Below are 18,330 nucleotides of genomic sequence, written 5' to 3' on the forward strand. Positions count from 1 at the left end.
TCTCCTGTAGCTAAACTTACTTCTATTCGCTTGTTTATCTCTTTAGCAGTTGCATATGATTGGCCCTTGCATCAATTGGATATGAAGAATGCTTTCCTTCATGGTGATCTTCAGGAGGAGGTGTATATAGAGCAACCACCTGGGTTTGTTGCTCAGGGGGAGTTGGGTAAAGTTTGTAGGCTTCGGAAGTCTCTTTATGGCTTGAAACAAAGTCTTAGGGCATGGTTTGGGAGATTCAGTGAAGCAGTACAACAATTTGGTATGCAAATGAGTAAGTGTGATCACTCAGTATTTTATAAGCAATCTGAAGCTGGTCTAATTCTCCTGGTAGTCTATGTGGATGACATTGTCATCACTGGGAGTGACTCTGCAGGTATTTTATCTCTTAAAACCTTCCTCCAAACCCAGTTTCAGACCAAAGACTTGGGATTGTTAAAGTATTTCTTGGGTATCGAAGTTATGAGAAGTAAGAAGGGTATTTTCTTGTCTCAAAGAAAATATGTCCTCGATCTATTGACAGAGACAGAAAAATTAGGTGCTAAGCCTTTTAGTGCACCAATGACTCTAACTTTACAACTATTAGCAGGGGATAGTGAGTTGTTTGAAGATCCAGAGAGATACAGGAGATTGGTAGAAAAATTGAACTACCTTACAGTCACTCATCCTGACATTGCTTATGCCGTTAGTGTGGTAAGTCAGTTTATGTCTTCCCCAACTGTTGCTCATTGGGAAGCCTTGGAACAAATCTTATGTTATCTGAAGGGCGCTCCAGGAAGAGGCTTGCTATATGGTAATCATGGGTATTTGAATGTTGAATGTTTTTTAGATGCCGACTGGGCTGGATCTAAGGTTGACAGTAGGTCAACTACTAGATATTGCGTTTTTGTTGGAGGAAATTTGGTGTCTTGGAGAAGCAAGAAGCAGAGTGTAGTTTCTCGATCTAGTGCTGAATCCGAATACAGATCTATGGCACAATTAGTATGTGTGGTAATGTGGATACCTCAATTACTAGATGAGACAGGTTTTAAGATCTCCCTGCCTGCGAAATTGTGGTGTGATAATCAAGCTGCTATCCATATTGCTTCTAATCCAGTGTTTCATGAGCGGACCAAACATTTTGAGATTGATTCTCACTTTATTTGTGAAAAGATTCAACAACAGATCATCTCAACAGGACACATCAAAATTGGAGAGCAGTTAGGAGATATTTTCACAAAAACTCTGAATGGAGCTAGGATTGACTACATTTGTAACAAGTTGGGCATGATTAACATCTATGCTCCAACTTGAGGGGGAGTGTTATGGAAAGTCAATCACTATATTATTTCTCTGTATATTCTATATTATGTATTCCTATTTAGGATTTCTTATTTAGGATTTCTTCCTAATTAGTAGAACACAATTATAGGAATCAATTGTATATATATACCCATGTACAGAATAATTGAAATTAAGGAGAATTATCTCTTTCTACATATTTAAAATAATTAATAACTTTTTTTTAATCTCATTCACTTGCAATTTTAATAATTAAAGATATTAATAATTTATTATATTAGTATGTTAACTTAAATTTTTTCTATTATTATTATTATATAAAATTTTTTCATTTATTATTTTATATAAAATATATTAATGTTTATTTTTCATTAATATGAATAAAATTATGATAAAAAATTTCAATTTTAAACTTTTTTGTTGTAAATAATTAAATGTTATCATTTAAAAAATTTAATTAAATATCTAAATTATTTTTTTAAAAATTACATATTAAAATTTAATTAATTTTTTTTAATAATTATTTATAAAATATATAAAAGTATTAATTATAATGAAGTATCATTATTAATAATTTTATAATATTTATCTAATAGTATAATAGTTTATCTCTGATTGAATTTTAAACCCTTAACCCTCTGCCTTCACTGGTTCTATGACTGATTCAGGTCTAAAAACCTTGCTTGTTTTACACAACTAAACAAGGACCAAGCTATTTTCAAGGAAAATAACTTTATCTTTTAAAGGGAAATTCACTTATTGGATTTTGACAATTTTATAAAGAATGAAGAAACCTATAAGGAAATCACATAAGCACAATACAAACTATTTATCTTTGGCTGTTATTGACCACCACTGTCAACAGCCATTGTTGGCAAATTTCAGCGACAGCCACAATTTATTATTTTATATCTATTTTTCTTGTAACTAATAATAAATAGACAAATAAGAAGTTATTATATGTTCAAACATATCCATAAGCTAATATTTTGAAAGAAAATTATTATTTTCCAAAGCACTTCAAACACCAAAAAATAGTTTATGAAGTTTCATAAATGCAATCAACCAATAAAAATATTTTAAGTCATTTCTTTTTTAATTTTCCAAAGACAAATTATTTTCTATGAAATAATTGGAGCCTAAATTTCTTTTTTATGACTTGTCAGCTGAAATCAGTCTACTCTACTTGTCCATAAACAATTGAGATTACCTTTTGTTTTGGCGTGGAGAAGAGGTCGTCTTCTCTCTCCACTGTTGGCTTGCCAGAAGCAACCAATTTGAAAAAAAAAAAAAAAAAAAACATTAAACCGGGTTGGATCCCCCCTTTTTCTCTTGTTGAAGGATACGCTCCTTCTTGTCTCTCTTTGTATCATCCAATACTATTTGGTATGATGGTGATGAACGATTCACACTAGAATAATGCCTTATCTCATCGCATCAGCTCCTAAATCATTACAATTAGAATACAAGACATGATAGCTGACATTTGAAACCCTGGATTGAATGTTGAAGGAGGAGAAAAAAGACCGACTTGTTTTTTTTTTGCCTCTAGTGGCTAGGGGTAGGGCTGTGCAATTGTTCCAAACCGAAATAATTGAAAAAAGAAATTCTGCAAATTGAATTGAACTATTGAACTGAATTAAATAGGAAAACCTCATCGAATTGAACTAAAAATTCGGATCAGTTGATCAGTTATAGACATTTTCTCCAAAATCCAAATTATTGTACATAAATAAAAAATTTTCAACTTCTCAGTCTCAAATCCTGAATTGCAAACAATGAAACAACCAGAAATTTTATGAAATCCTCAATTACAAACAATGAAAAAACAAAAATCATATGAAATTCTCAATTGCAAAACAACACGAAAGTACAAAACAATATAATCAAAATCAAAGTAATTGTGCTATTGAAACTACAAAAGGTGGATTTCATCAATTACCTACAATCTGAAAGCATAAGAGATATGGAAAGGGGAGAGGCAGTCCCAATCACACAGCCATAATGCACCCTTGAAAATGGGTTCAGAGGGAGGCTTGTTGGTGGAAGCTTGAAAGTTTAAAGGGAGAAGCTGTTAAGGATTTGGGTCTGGACGCAAATCAGCCAGATGAAAACTCTGTACCTGGCGATGGCATTGCAAGCAGAGGTAGCAAATCCTTTGCGATAGATTGGCCATGCATAAGATAGAGAGATAGAAGGGGGTTGCAACTTGTGATGGCTGATGGCAGCAATTCCATTTAGGCCCTAAACTATAGGGTTTGGGTGTGGGAGGGTGAGAGAAGGTGTGGTGTGGCTGTTGAGTGGAGGAGGAGGTTGATCTATCATCAGTAGATTGAGGGAGAGACGAGACGAGAAGGCAAGGTTGCAGGGCAATGAGAGAAAGCAAGAAACTGAGATAGGCAGAAAACAGCAGACTATGGGAGAAAGAAGTAAATAAAACACGAAAGGCAAGAAGCCCTAATCTAAATGTAGTATATCTCCCTTTCTTTTATTTAACTAATGGAACTGAAAAACTAATTTTTTTTAATATCATAATCGAAATGGAACCAAATAGATCAAAAAACCAAACTGATATAACTATAATATGCTTAGCCCTAGCTGGGGGTAGTAAGGCAAGAGGCGACACTAAGACGATAAGATACGCTATGCCCTTAGGAGAGACAAGGCAAGGGCCTTTTGAAGTTTTGGGGGTGGGGGGGGGGGGGGTGGGTGGGCGCATAGCCTAAATTACACACACACACACACTTTTAACTAGTTTAATGAGCAATAAAACATATTGTATTATCCTTATCACCCATCTAACAAAAAATTAAAAAAGAAACGAAACTAAAAAAAAATTAAAAGCAACAAAATAATACCCAGTGTGAAAGAAAGAAGATGAGAAAAAGAAAGAAAGAAATAGGAGGGTTAAAAGAAAGAAAGAGTTAGTTCAGCAAGAGGAGAGAAGAGGAGAGGAGGAGAAGAAAGAGAGAAGAGGGGAGGAGAGAAAGAGGAGAGAAGAAGGAGAGAAATACCTAGTTTGTGGTCTCTTGGAGTGCTGCTGGCATGAACTGAGTGAATGAGAGATTAGGGTTCTTTTAAAAGTCGTGCTGTTTGTTGACTGAAAAAAAAAAAAAAAAACTTTTCCTTGCCGCACCTTAGCACCTAGGCGAGAGAGGCACTCACCTCTCTCCACATGGGCACGCCTCGCTCGGGTGACATGAGGCAAGACAACCTAGCCTCGTGCCTCATTTGGCGCCTTTCCTTGCCTTTAATAACACTGGTTGGGGGCTAGTTGGGGGAGAGAAAATTGGTTGGTAGACTTAGGGCATGTCAATACTTTTTTAGCAAGTTGAGTTGATTCTATGTGGTTGATTTAATAAGACCATCAAATATAACTATAAAGTTATGATGTAAATACACGTTAAAGGCCAATTAAATCCATCCAATAAAAAATTTTAGAAGAGAAAATATCCTTGAGGTCTCTAAGGCTTGTGCCTTGGTGCTTCACTATGATGCACGGACATTGCAAGGGGTGGCATTTCCCCATGTTTTCCCCATGTCGGAAACGTTTCCGACATGGAAACAGCGAGACACAGCTGGGAGGCGTTTCGGGGCCGTTTCCGCAATTTTCAAAAGCCGGAAGCACGTTTCTTTTTTAAAAAAAAAGTTTAACACAGACAGAGTCAACCTGGAAATTGCGCTGAAGAAGAAGAAGAAAAAGAAGAAGAAGAAGAAGAAGAAGAAGAAGAGGGACTTACCTGGCAATCACGCAGCGATGAATCCATTAGCTTTTCTTCTACATGCTTTGCCTCTTATTGGTTTTTATATTGGGTTTTGAATCTTAAATTGTTAATCAATGGTTGGATTTTATGGATTTTTGATGCAAATGTTTTCTGGTGGACTCTGATCTGGTTTCCCAATCATGCGAAGGATAATAAAGGGTGAAGGTACATAATACATGCCATTCCACTGTATGATTGTGAGGCTCATGTTAAAAATAGCAATTTTAATAATATCTATATATTAAGCATATTTGTTTATGACTATAAAAGTTTGGATTTCATAATATTTTATTATATTTAAGATAAATAAAAAAGATTACAAATGAAAATTCACTTAAAGTAGATTGAATTCAATTCATAAATGAATTAATAATTCATATTGAGTAGTATTAAAATATTTTTATTTTTAATAAAAATTGTAAAAGTAAATGAGTAAATAGAAGCATATGACAAAATCAAATATATTAAATTATTTATTTTTAAAAATTTAAAGGTTGAAGTATTAATATGAAGGGGAATATATATATATATATATATATATATATATATATATATATATATATATATATATATATATATATATATATATATATATATATTTTTATATTTACGGGTTTCCCCCACGTTTTTGTTTCCTATATTTTTGAAAATGTCATTTCCCCGTGTCCGTTTCTGTGTTTCCATGTCCGTGCTACATAGGTGCTTCACCCAAGAGAGTGTGTGCCTGTGGGATAGTGTCTTGCCTTAGGCTGACTTAGGTGCACCCCCTATGGCCTCGATAGGGGCAGACCTAACAACTATAAGGTAAGACCAATGAAGGCAAATGAAAATCCAATCCAGCATATACAATTTGACTACTTGGGATTATTTATATACTTGCATTTTTTTTTTAAATGAATATTTAGTGTTCATCAAGATTTTGGTAGGATATATTTTTTTCCCCCTAATTTGTTGTGTCTTGGTGCCTATGTAAGGGCGTTATGGTATGATTAGGGTTTTAAATAACAATATCAATTGTAATAGCAGTGTTTATAATAACAAATCATATAGGATCATGTTATCTTGAATATTTTTTTGAAGTAAATAAAACGAAATAAATTAACATTAAAAAACAAGAACTAAATATGCAATGCATTAACAATATTAATGGCTAAATGCAGTATTAACAGAATAGCAAGGAATGACTTTCATAAATAAATGACAAAATATGTATTAGATTTATTTTTAAAGTCATTGTTGGAATATATTCGAAGTTAAGAAATTAATAATCACATACTAAAACTTTAAATTTACTCAAATGCCCCATTACCCATGTTTTATTCAATGTTTTCAATCGCATAGCCTTTGCTCTTCATTTTTATGTTGCTGTAGTTCTTTGTTTTATTTAATAATTCTGAAGGTTATTTATTTTAGTGGTTTCAATGTGTATGCTTTTATCAATGTATGTGTTTCTTGGGTGTTCTTAGGAATAAGTGGTACATCCAGGCATCTCTTGGAACAAAATGCTCAAGCTTTTAGTAAAATCATAGCTAACCTTTCAACGTTCAAGGTGAATGCTCCATCCTCTTATTTATTTGTTTGTTATGTTGTTCAAGCAATAAATGCAAGCTTATAAATAGATATGATTCACTGTAGATAATGATCATTGTATATGATTCACTGCATACACTACCCACTCGGCAATTTATTATGCTCAACTTTTCTGCTGCTCTTTTTCTTTTTGGGTACATTTATGTTTCTCTTATATATTGGACACTAGAAACTTTAAAATCTCTTACAAATTTGTTATAATAACGTTAAAGAGCCAACTTGATTGTGCTCTCTCATGATTGTATTCAAGCTTTATTTTATTTTATTTTTCTTTTTCCTCGTTGGGTAAGGGGGAGAGTGGTTGGAATGGTGGGGCCAAATTGTCTTGGCTGCATTTATTGCCATTTTATGCTGTTCTTGCTTAGGATCTGAATGATAAAGAATTGATATGGAATCATGATTATCAACATTATTACTTTGTCTTTTCTATTTACAAATTAGCTAGTTTTATTGGATTTTTAGTTGAATATATTTCTTTTTTGCATACAATGCATTTAATGCACCGGAAAAAAAAAAAAAAAGGAAACAAAAACAGCATTATAACGATCATGACTGAGAAGTCCTTAATGACTGCTCTTGGGCTATTGCAGCTATGATTACATCTATTGCTGCAATTTAAAGTTATGTTGGAAACCTAACAATAAATTGTGAGGTCTTATTTCTAGCCTAAAATGCTTTCTAGCAAAAATGATATGCAAAACCTTTTAGGTTTCAAGCTAGTCAGTAGATCTGTACTTTGTTAAACATCTTACAGTTATTGTCTTTTGTTTCAGTACCAACAAGCTTTCTTTTTTTGTTTCATCTCCATCATGTCCCACTCTGAAATTGCAAGTTTATCAATGTCAACCACTACTTTTTTCCTAGAACAACTGCAAATTCGACTAGTTCTAAAGGAATTCAAGCACCATGCATTATTTCCCCTTAGGTGGTGGCTATCCACTAACAATGTCATTGCCTTGACAAATAATGTGATAACCTCTGTCTATATCCATCACAACCACTACAGCCATTGACCTAGTCACTATTATTGTAACCACAACCAAAGTCCACACCACGACCACCATCTCTAGTCATTACAACCACAATTATTACAAAAAATTTCATTGTAGTCCCTTATATCTACATTTCAAAGGCAAATTCATAGTTTGTTGATCCTTTCATTGTTGCACATCTAATATCCCTTTTTTTTGGCAAGTGCTCAAATAATTTTAAAAGCAAGAGCCACCAAGTATGCACAGAATTTTACATAATAAGAGTCTGAAGGAGAGAGGCTGAAAAACAAAGCAAAATCCACTTTGCATATTTAATTAAAAGAGAGAGAGAGAGAGAGAGAGAGAGAGAGACATCCAACTGAAATTGAAAATTAAAAGAAGCATCCCAAGTGTATGAAGGAGTTAAAAGACTTCTAAAACATGTGGAGTATCCTAAATCTTGTTTTTGTTTGTGCATGTGCTCATATGCATTCTTCCATCCAACAAACACCCTAATTTTTTATTTTTATTTATTTATTTATTTTTTTTATGAAGTCTTTCAAAGAAATCCAATAAACTTTTTTAGCCTAAAGCGCTTAGCCAAATATATAGTATAATAATAGCTAGAAACAAACATGTCATACTCTTCTATGGATCAGGAGGTTCACACCAGTGTTCACCTTTTATGATAATGTAAGGAAAAGACAACTGCTCATATTAATGATGTAGAACATTTAGATTCTAGCATCGGTATTTTTGAAATTCAAATAAAATAAAATAAAGATGTTAAAGAGTCTTAAATCTATTCTTATATTCCTACCAAATAGCAATAATGCTTGAATAACCATAAGACAATTAATAATCAAGAATAACATAGCCTTCTTCACTGTTACAAAATTCTTTTTGATCACTTCCAATTTCTTTTATTTTTCCACATACTCATTATGCTTCTCTTGAGTAATGTGTGAGAATTAACATGGTAGAAAAAATGAGTTAAAGATGTCAGAGAAAACATTTCATCTTCTGTATAACCTCTTTCTTCCTTAATTGCATATTGCTTATTGTCAATTTAACAATTTAACAGCAGATTCTGCTGCAATGATTAGTCAAAGAGCAACAAAAGTATCTAGAAAATGAGAGACAGCCGGAAAAGGGTAAAAGGAAAATATAGTTGATAGTAGTATTGATAGATTAAAACCATATTAATGTCTCTGGTGGTAATTAAGAAAGAATTAATGTTCACATTGTGCATCAAGTATAAACTCTTAACATATTAAGTGGTTGTGTTAAGTGCTGAAAGCAGAAATATTATCAAATGCACTCAAAATATTAAGAGCAGAAATGAAGTTTTACCAGATAACTTAAAACAATTAAGTGCTGAATGCGAGTCTTCAAACGCTCCCTAAGTAGTGATTTTTCTACACATATGATACCCAAGTCTCAACGCCAGCATCCTGTCTTAATCGTGTTATTGATTTTCCTTGCTCTTTCTGTTCTTTTGTGTGATAGAATCAAGGAATTGAAAGTGATTGCTTTGAAAAGGGAAGAGAGTTATATATATATATATATATATATATATATATATAGTGGATTTAAAAATATGAAGTGAATGATGAGCAATCCTCGTGGATGCCAAAACTGTCAATACTTTTACCAGTTGAACCAAAATTTCCTGTATGGCCTCCCCCAACTCCCTTTCGAGGAAAGGGTGGAAAACCTAAAATTGCCTCATATTATGTATCCCACTTCAACTCCAAAATTCTTGCTTCAATGTGAAAGTCATTGGTTTCTCATGTGCTTTCTCATCATCTTTCTTCTTGGTTTGCAATCATTCCTATCAGAACACACCCTGTAGGCCTGTACTGCTGCCACATATTAGTATAGTCTTTTTGATCATCTTTTATTTAATTCTTTGTAAATGTGCTATAATTTTAATAATAAAGATCAGCTCATAAATTATATTCACTATATATGCATGTCCCTCAACAATTTTTGGGTTAAATTTGCTCTTTTATTTTTTTTTTTTGTAAATAATAATTTTCATCATCATTTTCTGAATTTTGGTTAGTTTTGCACATGTCAAGAATGATGGATATAGGCTTCTAAGTTCTAATTGCAATTCTTTATTTTTGCTAATTTAGGTATTTATACCTTGTCTTTATCTCTCCCAGTACATAATCTAAGCTTGTTTGCTATAAAATGAACTCCATGAAATTTTATAAATTTCATTTACAAATCTAAACTTATTTTTTTTTTTTAATTCATTTGAAATTCTATATAATTAATTCCATGTAATTGGTTCCACTTGTGCCAATCCTTCCAAATTTGGTAGAATTTGTAAATGAACTCTAAATTAGAAAGGGTCAAATTTGACTTTATCAAAATTAGTTGAATTTGCAAATGAACTCTATTTAATAATTTGAATACCAAACAAAAGAATTCATTTATAAATGAATTTTATTAATAGAATTCATTGTATCCGAACTCTATGTAAGAGTTTATTCTGCCCCCCCTTCCCCCTAGGTCTGTTCCTCCCACTTCTTTTCCTTTCTTTTCAATTTCTCTGCTTGCAGAATAAATACCTATATGTTATTAAATATAGGCTTTCACAATCATAGTTGCTTACAGGAAGATTGTTAAACAGTGTTTATTTTAGTGCTTTGGTTTGAATTATGTGGATCAACTCTTGGTTTCTTTTGTTTTAGTTAGATGCAGATCAGTCTTTACTCCCCTGTGTATCATAAACTAAAACTGAATAGGCAAGCCTAGGAAATTTGATTTGTCTGGTTCAGTTTCTTTTAGCTATGATTTCTTTCACATCAAATTTGTTGAAAAATTGTAGTTGGTTTATTTTTATTTCTTAAGAACCAAGCTTTACCAAATCATTCATTGTCCTTTGTACATAGATGAGTAAGCTTATAAAAAACTTTGGCTGAGAGAAAAAAAAAGGAGCATTTTTGCAGCACATCTTTCAAAATGCTACTTATTATTTGCAACATGACTGATTTTCTATTTTAACAGCATTACTATTTGTGAAATGAAGGGGTTCAAATTTTATCAACCATTTTGTTAGTGTGACTAGTAGGGGATAATGTTTATAAAATTCTTATCCTGGTCCTTCAATTTGAATTGTTTAGCGCTTTTACAATTTACAGATATTGAACTGGACTAGATACTCCAAAATGATGAAAATCTACTGTATATTGATGAGCATGAAAGTGTCCATGAATGCGTAATTACATGCATTGATGTAATAGCAAAATGAGAGTTGATATTCTATATTGACTTTTCCTGTATTTTCTCCCTGGACTTTTTTAATGCTTCAATAACTCGTCTCACACGACGCTAATTTATTAGCATTGTCACCATTTAGGTGTCAAGTTCTTGGTATTTTACTCTTTTGGCGCATATTGGTTGCCAATATAGGTTTGAGAAGTCATTTTATAGTTTTCCAACTTGAGTTAGAAGGATTACAATGGTAGCAGTGGCTTGAGATGGCAGGGTGTAGTTATAGAATGGTAACATGCTGAGGTAACATGTACCTATTCCTTTTGTCATGTAAAATAAATAAGCTGTATGCATATATTACTGAATTATTGGATGTAATGATTCACAAAAATTTTACTTAAAAAAATTTTTTCCTCTTGTGAATGCAGCAGCCACAATAAAGATAGTTTTTGCAATTTATAGATCTTTAAAGTAGATTGTTTACTTTTGTTAAATTTGGAGTGAGTTATGGTCAAATTACATATTAATTTATTTTAATTTGAGCTTATGTAAGTGATTAGGTACTTTACGCATTAAAATGACTAGTCAACTCAATGTTGCAACACTCTCCCCTCAAGTGCAACTGCATGATTGTAACTTGACAATTAGTAAGTATTAATCTAATACGTGCCCAATTATACAGCCTTATGCGCCTAAAAAAACTCACAACCCAATATGGGCTCTAATGCTATGTTGAGAAAATGGACCGTTCTTATGTAAAGAAAATGGATGGGGCCCAACTCGACTCCAAAAGCTTGCTAGGGAAGGAGGTTTGTCTAAGTCTTATATATAGCATAAACACCTTATCCTAAACCAATGTGGGACAACGCACCCCCCCTCAGACATTGGCATAAACATCTGGAGCGTGAAGTTTGTAGGCGAACACATTTGCGGGTGACCCAACATTCAAGTTGGATAGTCTTTGATACCATGTAAAATTCGAAGAGAGTGCTGGTGAAATTACATATTAATTTATATTAATCTGAGTTTATATAAGTGATTAGGTTACTTGACATAGCAAAATGACTAGCCAAGTCTGTTGCAACCCAACCACTTTTTATCTTCACCCTTTAATTTTTATTCATTCCCAATGTGGGTCTTCGATTATCAACAACTTTTATTTTCCTGTTAGATCACATCTTGAAATTGAACTTGTTTCTGCTTGTGTGGTATTGTGTTACATTTCGAATGTTCTTTGTGAATTCTGGAACTTGATATTCATCTTTCCTTGGTACTATTTATTTAAGTAGTAGTTGTGGTTCATTAAGAATGGAATATTATTTTAATATTTTTACAAACAGTTACAGGATAACATTGACCTCTTTTGTCGCACAAGGAACAATATTACTGCCATCCTGAATGAGTATGTGGTTGTTTTCAATTTATTCAGTTCAGTATTTAGCTATTTATTATCATTTTATTTATTATTGACTTTGGTGAGGAAATTCCTGTTCTTATTTTTTGCAGTATGAGAGAGATGCCGGGCATAATGAGCCAGATGCCACCACTGCCTGTATCTATTAACGAGGATCTTGCAAATAGTATATTACCAACTACAACTCAGGTAAGCTTTGTGCAATTTGATTGAATCACATAATATGTGGATGCCATGCTGACTAAAAAAATCTGAATAAGCAATTCATTGGTTTCCTATTGGTTCTAGCAGATAGAACCCACAATCCCAGATCAAGTGGTTCATATTATATTTTCAACTCTTTTAATGTCATATATCATTAATCAAAATCCTAGTTTCACAAATCTGGAATTGTGAAATGAATCAAATTGCAAGGTTTTCGTGAAAATTCTTGGACTCAACACACACACACACACACACACACACATATATTTAACAAACAAAAGATGGAAAAACGAATTATTTAACAAGCGTTGAATGATGATGGAGCCAATAAATAAGGTGCTTGCTTTTATGTATCCTCCCAAAAAAATGGCGACACATCTATGGATTTAAATTGCAGCCGGGGCCAGAATAACGGTCTTGGTCGCATGTTATGGAAATGGGGTTTTGTGGTTGTAACTTGAAGGTAATGGCCTACCGCTATGCAAACTTTTTAGAAAAAGTTGCAAAATGTAGGAACTAATAGATATTAATTGAATCAATTGAAATAAAGAGTTCAACTTACTAATGAGCATAAATACATTACATAAGATTCTGAATTCATGACTTATAATCCTTATTAACAATTATCTTAATTGATTAGCATAAAACATATTAGAGGCAGGAAAAATGGGTGATCCAATGTACGAAGCATCCCACCCTATTTCGGCTCTGGGAGGGTTGATGTACGTAGCTTTACTCCTGTTTTGCAAAGAGGTTGTTTCCGTGAGAGTAGATGATAGAAAGCTAACCTTAAATAATAAGTCTTTAGTACTTACTGCATGATCTATTTCTTGATCTTCAATAAAATTTGGAGTTATTTTGAAGTGGGTTGAAAAAAAAGAAAACCAGCAACTCAAAGGGATGTTTTTTTTTTTTTTAAATGGAAGTGATGACAGCTTGGAAAGAGGGGCTGATCTCTGTTATTGTAAAAAATAATAATAAAATAAAATAAAATAAAAAAGAGCATGTTTTATGTGGTAAAGGCCTTAATGACCTATACTTAATGGAAAGCCCAAGGATAACAGCCTTTACCTTTACGTAGCGGTGGTGATGCCATCACATCTCATGTCAATTTGATGATGAGAATATTTGAGATGCACATTTCATCTCTCAACCATATATGCACATGGATATATCCTCTTTTATGAATGACTTTCGTAATTATACACAAGTTCAACTAATAAATTGAACTTATGTTTCCATTTCCTACAACACTTTTGTGCTTTATATACTGTACTGTCTTTTAACATAGCAGAATTTGTGTCACCTGTATCTTCAAAATATCAAGGAAACTAAACTGAATGGGAAGTAAACTACCAGTAAGCAAGATTGATCTTCATTCATTATCAGGTTTAGTGATATCCTTCGTAGAGAAAAGGAAGACTAAAGAAGAGGGAAAGAAAATGACGGGAAAAAAAAAGGAGGGGGGGGGGGGGCGGCGGGGGGCGCTACGGCGCTGGGGGCAGATATATATATATAGTGAAAAGAAAAAAAGAAATTGAGGAAAAGAGCAATGAAAGAAGATGGTGGAAAATAAGAAAAGCAAAAAAAAAAAAAAAAAAAAAAAGAAATCGTTGATGTATTTTCAAATGGTTAGAATTGCAAAAAAATTCAATTGAATCTTAGATTTGTCTTCACTTAATTTCGATTTGCATGTGCTGTTTCGATTTTTAGAAGTCTGAATCTAGTTGAATTGTATGATTTATTTGTGTTTTTGTAAGTTTATGATTAAACTATGAATATTTTACTAGAAAAAGAAAAGGTCCTGTTTTACTTCTTTACATTATTAAAGGAATAAAAACACCAATGGTTTCTTGATTTTTTAAAACTTGACAATTCAGTTTTCAAACCTTTTTTTTTCTCAATAAAGTTTTTGAATAGAGAAATTTATTTCATTAAGTGCATTTGGCCGATTTTCTTGCCCAAATATTTGAAATTGACCCCTATAAACAATATTACTTTCTCTCTCCTTTTTCCTAACAAAATTCAATTTTTTCTCTCTACCAACGTAAAAATAAATATTAAGTTAAACACACTGAAATTGTTTGAAAATTAACACCTCAATCTATACAAATAAATGAATATTCGTTTAACTCGTTTGGTTTCCAAGAAAATGAAAAAAGAAAGGCTCATCATGTTTTCAAGAAAATGCAATAAAAGTGAATGTAAGTTCTGTTACATGAGAAAGAAAAATAAAGAAAAAAAATAATCAAATGATGATTCTTGACTATATTTAATTCCTCAGTTATGATTTTTTCTTTTTTAAATGTTGGTGAAGATAAAAGGAAAAGAAATTGAATTTTGATAAGGAATGAGAGAACGTAAAATAAAGAGAGAAAGGAGGGAGTGGTAGAGATAAATGGGTGGAGGGGTAAAAAATACTATTTAGAAGGATAAAATGGTCCATTTTGGTATTTCAGCTAGTAAATTCTGCCAAATGCACCTAATTGAAAAAAATTTTCCATTCTGGCACTTGATTGATAAAAAAAAAGGGAGTTAAAAGATTATCACATTTTGAAAAGTTCAGACACCACTGATGTGATTATCTCTTATTAAAATCATGTGGAAATCATCTGGGCCTTCTAAATGGTATGCCTTCTGCATGTCATTCCACAGATCACATGCGTGTAATCTTGTTCCCGCAAGTCATTCCCTGCTGCCATGAAATATTTTTGTTTGAATATATGCTCATCCTATCATCTTTGAACATGCAATGCGGACTTAGTATCTTCTGATGAAGTGTGTCATTTACCATTAATCTCACACTTGACAGTGCTGATTATTTAGGGAAAATTACTATTTAATCTTTTTATTTTAATGAAATTAACTATTTGGTCTCTGTTTAAAAATACACTAGTTAGTTTCTGTAAAAATTTCCATTAAAACTATTTAGTCCCTCCATTAAATTTTCCGTTAGTCAATATTAGTTAACTTACTATTTAATCCATTTATTTTAGTGAAACTAATTAGTTAGCCATTATATTTTGGAAAAAAACATTAATTGGTCTCTGAAATTTGACTCTGTTAACTATTTAATTTTATAATTATTTTTTTTATACATAAACTACTTTAATTCTCTCCCCTTGTTTTTTTTTTATCATTTCTTATTTCTCTTTCTATGTTTCTTTTCCTCTATAATCACATTTTTCTTCCCTTTTTTCTCTATTTGTTTTCACTTGTCAATAAAAATGGTTAAGTTATCTCTACACAAAAAAATTAATCAGTTTCTTTAAATTTCAAAATAATTAAGAAAAATTATTTATAAGTAGAGTAAATATAAAAATGATGTATAAAGAATTGAAAATAAAAAAAAATACACATAAATTAAGATTTAGTCTCCACGTAGCAAGATTTTTATTTTTATCTAAGAATACATTTTTTAAAATGAACCAACTAATTAGTTTCACTAAATTAGATAGACTAAATAGTAATGTTTTTCAAAATATAGGGATCAACTAATTAGTTTCTTTAAAATAAAAGAAATAATTAGTAATGTGAATAGTATGGGTAACGGAAAATTTGACAAAGGGATTAAATAGTTTAACAAAAATTTTTACAGAGATAAATAATATATTTTTAAAATATAGAGACCAAATAGTTAGTTTCATTAAAATACAGGTACTAAATAATAATTTTTTTAATTATTTATCTCAATAGTGAATCATACTTGGTGTTTGTACTCAGTCTCATTCAATGATAATTATTTATTGCAATCATGCAGTCAATGGCCATTGCATTTAGAAGAAGCATCAGCTACTAACCTAAAATTGTGCTGTTGCTATAGAAATAAAAAAGATTATGAATGGATTTCTTTTCCTTTAACGAATTTTTATGTTTAACTATTTCTCTTTTGCATCTCTAGTCATTGATGTTTGGCTCGCCTAGTGGGATCCAACTGAAGCAAGAGCCAAGGTGCTGATGGAGAGTTGTTGGGGCAAATTCAATTTATCAGGTCCGTGTAAGTACCATAATTTTACTACTGTAAATGCTAAGCAGTTTGGTAGGAGGCGGTGCCTCCTTTCGTGTACACATACTCATCACACTTACGGGTCCCACAATGGAAAAATTTGTAGAGATCCCATTTTTGGAACCTTAAATGTTTACCTTGCTAGGTATCGAAATCGAACCAAAAGCACCAGATAATAAGTATGCCGACTGTCCATTGTTCCTGCACTCCAGGGAGAATCTCTAACCAGATTACTCTTTTTTTTTAGATGAATTTTGTGTTGAAGTTTCTTGTGTACAAATTTGCAAAACAACACCTTGGAGTGGAATATTTGGTGCTTGATTTATAACTATCTCTAGATGTTCTTGGTATCATATGTACCTATTAGACCAATACAATACTTGATGATGTTTATTTGCTTTTCTTTTTTGTTTTATTTTTTTTAAGGCTTGTCATTTAAAAGATTGCAAGCTATTTCACACTTGCATCCAGCAGATTTCAGGCTAGCCGTGACAATCCCTATGTAACTATGGTAAAAAGTTGATTCAAAACATTTTATTAATTTATTTTTAAAAGGTGTCATTTTGGATTGTTTTTAGCATTTGGTGGATTTAGCTGACTTTTGAAAAGTGCATTTTAGTACTTTGTGATTTAATAACAACGAAATGCTTTAGGATTAATGATAAAACAAAGAAATTTAAACTTTTGGTTTGATATGCAATTAGTTATTTTTATTTTTTTATATTTTTTGGTAATTTGAAACTTTCAGGTCGTTATGAGGATGCTATGGCTATTGAGCTATGCTCATAGAGGCTAAGAATTTTCATTTATTATATATAAAAATTTTCCAATATATGTGGTATATTTAAGGTCTTGCCAAAAGAAAAAATTTTTTTCTTATAATGCTTAAAAATTAAAAAAGAAAAAGAAAAAGAAAAATAAATTCTTCCATGTCTTATCCCTAACCTCTAGTTTCTTTCTGGAATGAGATGTATGTTAATGCCGTAATCTAGAAGTTTTTATGTATGTTGCAAGTTTGGCTTCAATTAATGGCTTCCTTTGTTTCATGAAGAGTAGCGTATGTGGAAAATATTTCCTTAAAATATGAATTGTTTATGTTATTTAGCTGTAATGTTAAATCAATTGGTAAAATATTTTTTTGTGCATTTTATGCACATTGAAAAAAATTAATTTTTAATGCGATCAATTATAATATGTCAAAATTAATAAGAATATGATTTTCAGCTATAACGTGTCTCATGTCAAAATTTAGAAGTTCTGACAATTTTGTAATTTTTTGGTCAGTTTATGGCTTCTTTCCTTTCAAAGAAAGGAGCTTGTGGAATATATTTTATTAAAAAAATGAATATTTTATGTTATTTAACTACAAATTGGAAACGTTTATTTTCCTAGCATTTGATGCATATTCAAAAAAAGAAAAAGTTGATATTGAATATGATCAATTCTAATTGAGAAAGTTAAGAAGGATAATTATAGTTAAAAAAGCCAAAGGTGTAAATAAGCCTTTGAAGTATATTCAAATGTACAACTAAGTCCTTAAAAGAAAATTTAAGCACAGTTAGGCTCCAATCGTTTTTAAATGGTATATACAAGTTCTTAAAATTTTTAAAAAATAGGCAATTAGGATCAATTTTTGATCACGTGTGCATGTGACCTAAACGGCTGTTAAATTGGTGTTAAATTGTTGTTAAAACATAAGACAACCAAGCTCTTGTCATCCAACTAGATTGAAGCTAACAAAGGTGAGGAGAAAAGGCATGGCGTCATCATCCTCGACCACTTCACGATCACCATTGATAAGTAGAAGATGCATAAGAAGTAGAGTGAACGCAAAAACGGTGGCACTACCAGTGTTGTGCTACTATCAGTTGCCTA

General features: G+C 31.8%; 1 protein-coding gene across 9 annotated transcripts in view; it reads left to right on the forward strand.

Annotated features, from left to right (window-relative positions):
- The window catches only part of LOC110666880 (uncharacterized), a 31,752-nt gene extending 14,722 nt beyond the window's left edge, over nt 1-17,030 (forward strand). For 2 of the 9 annotated variants that reach the window (XM_021827532.2, XM_021827525.2), the window contains 4 exons: nt 6,509-6,591; nt 12,172-12,233; nt 12,338-12,434; nt 16,351-16,854. In XM_021827532.2, the coding sequence (XP_021683224.1) occupies nt 6,509-6,591; nt 12,172-12,233; nt 12,338-12,434; nt 16,351-16,407 (299 nt within the window). In that variant the 3' untranslated portion in view covers nt 16,408-16,854. Of the gene's footprint in view, nt 1-6,508; nt 6,592-12,171; nt 12,234-12,337; nt 12,435-16,350; nt 16,855-16,881 lie in introns of those variants that run through there. The other 7 variants (XM_021827529.2, XM_021827530.2, XM_058151538.1 and 4 more) reach the window with 7 other exon arrangements.
- The last annotated feature ends 1,300 nt before the right edge of the window (nt 17,031-18,330 follow it).

Source organism: Hevea brasiliensis, chromosome 8 (genome assembly GCF_030052815.1).
Source record: "Hevea brasiliensis isolate MT/VB/25A 57/8 chromosome 8, ASM3005281v1, whole genome shotgun sequence".
Taxonomy (NCBI): Eukaryota; Viridiplantae; Streptophyta; class Magnoliopsida; order Malpighiales; family Euphorbiaceae; genus Hevea; species Hevea brasiliensis.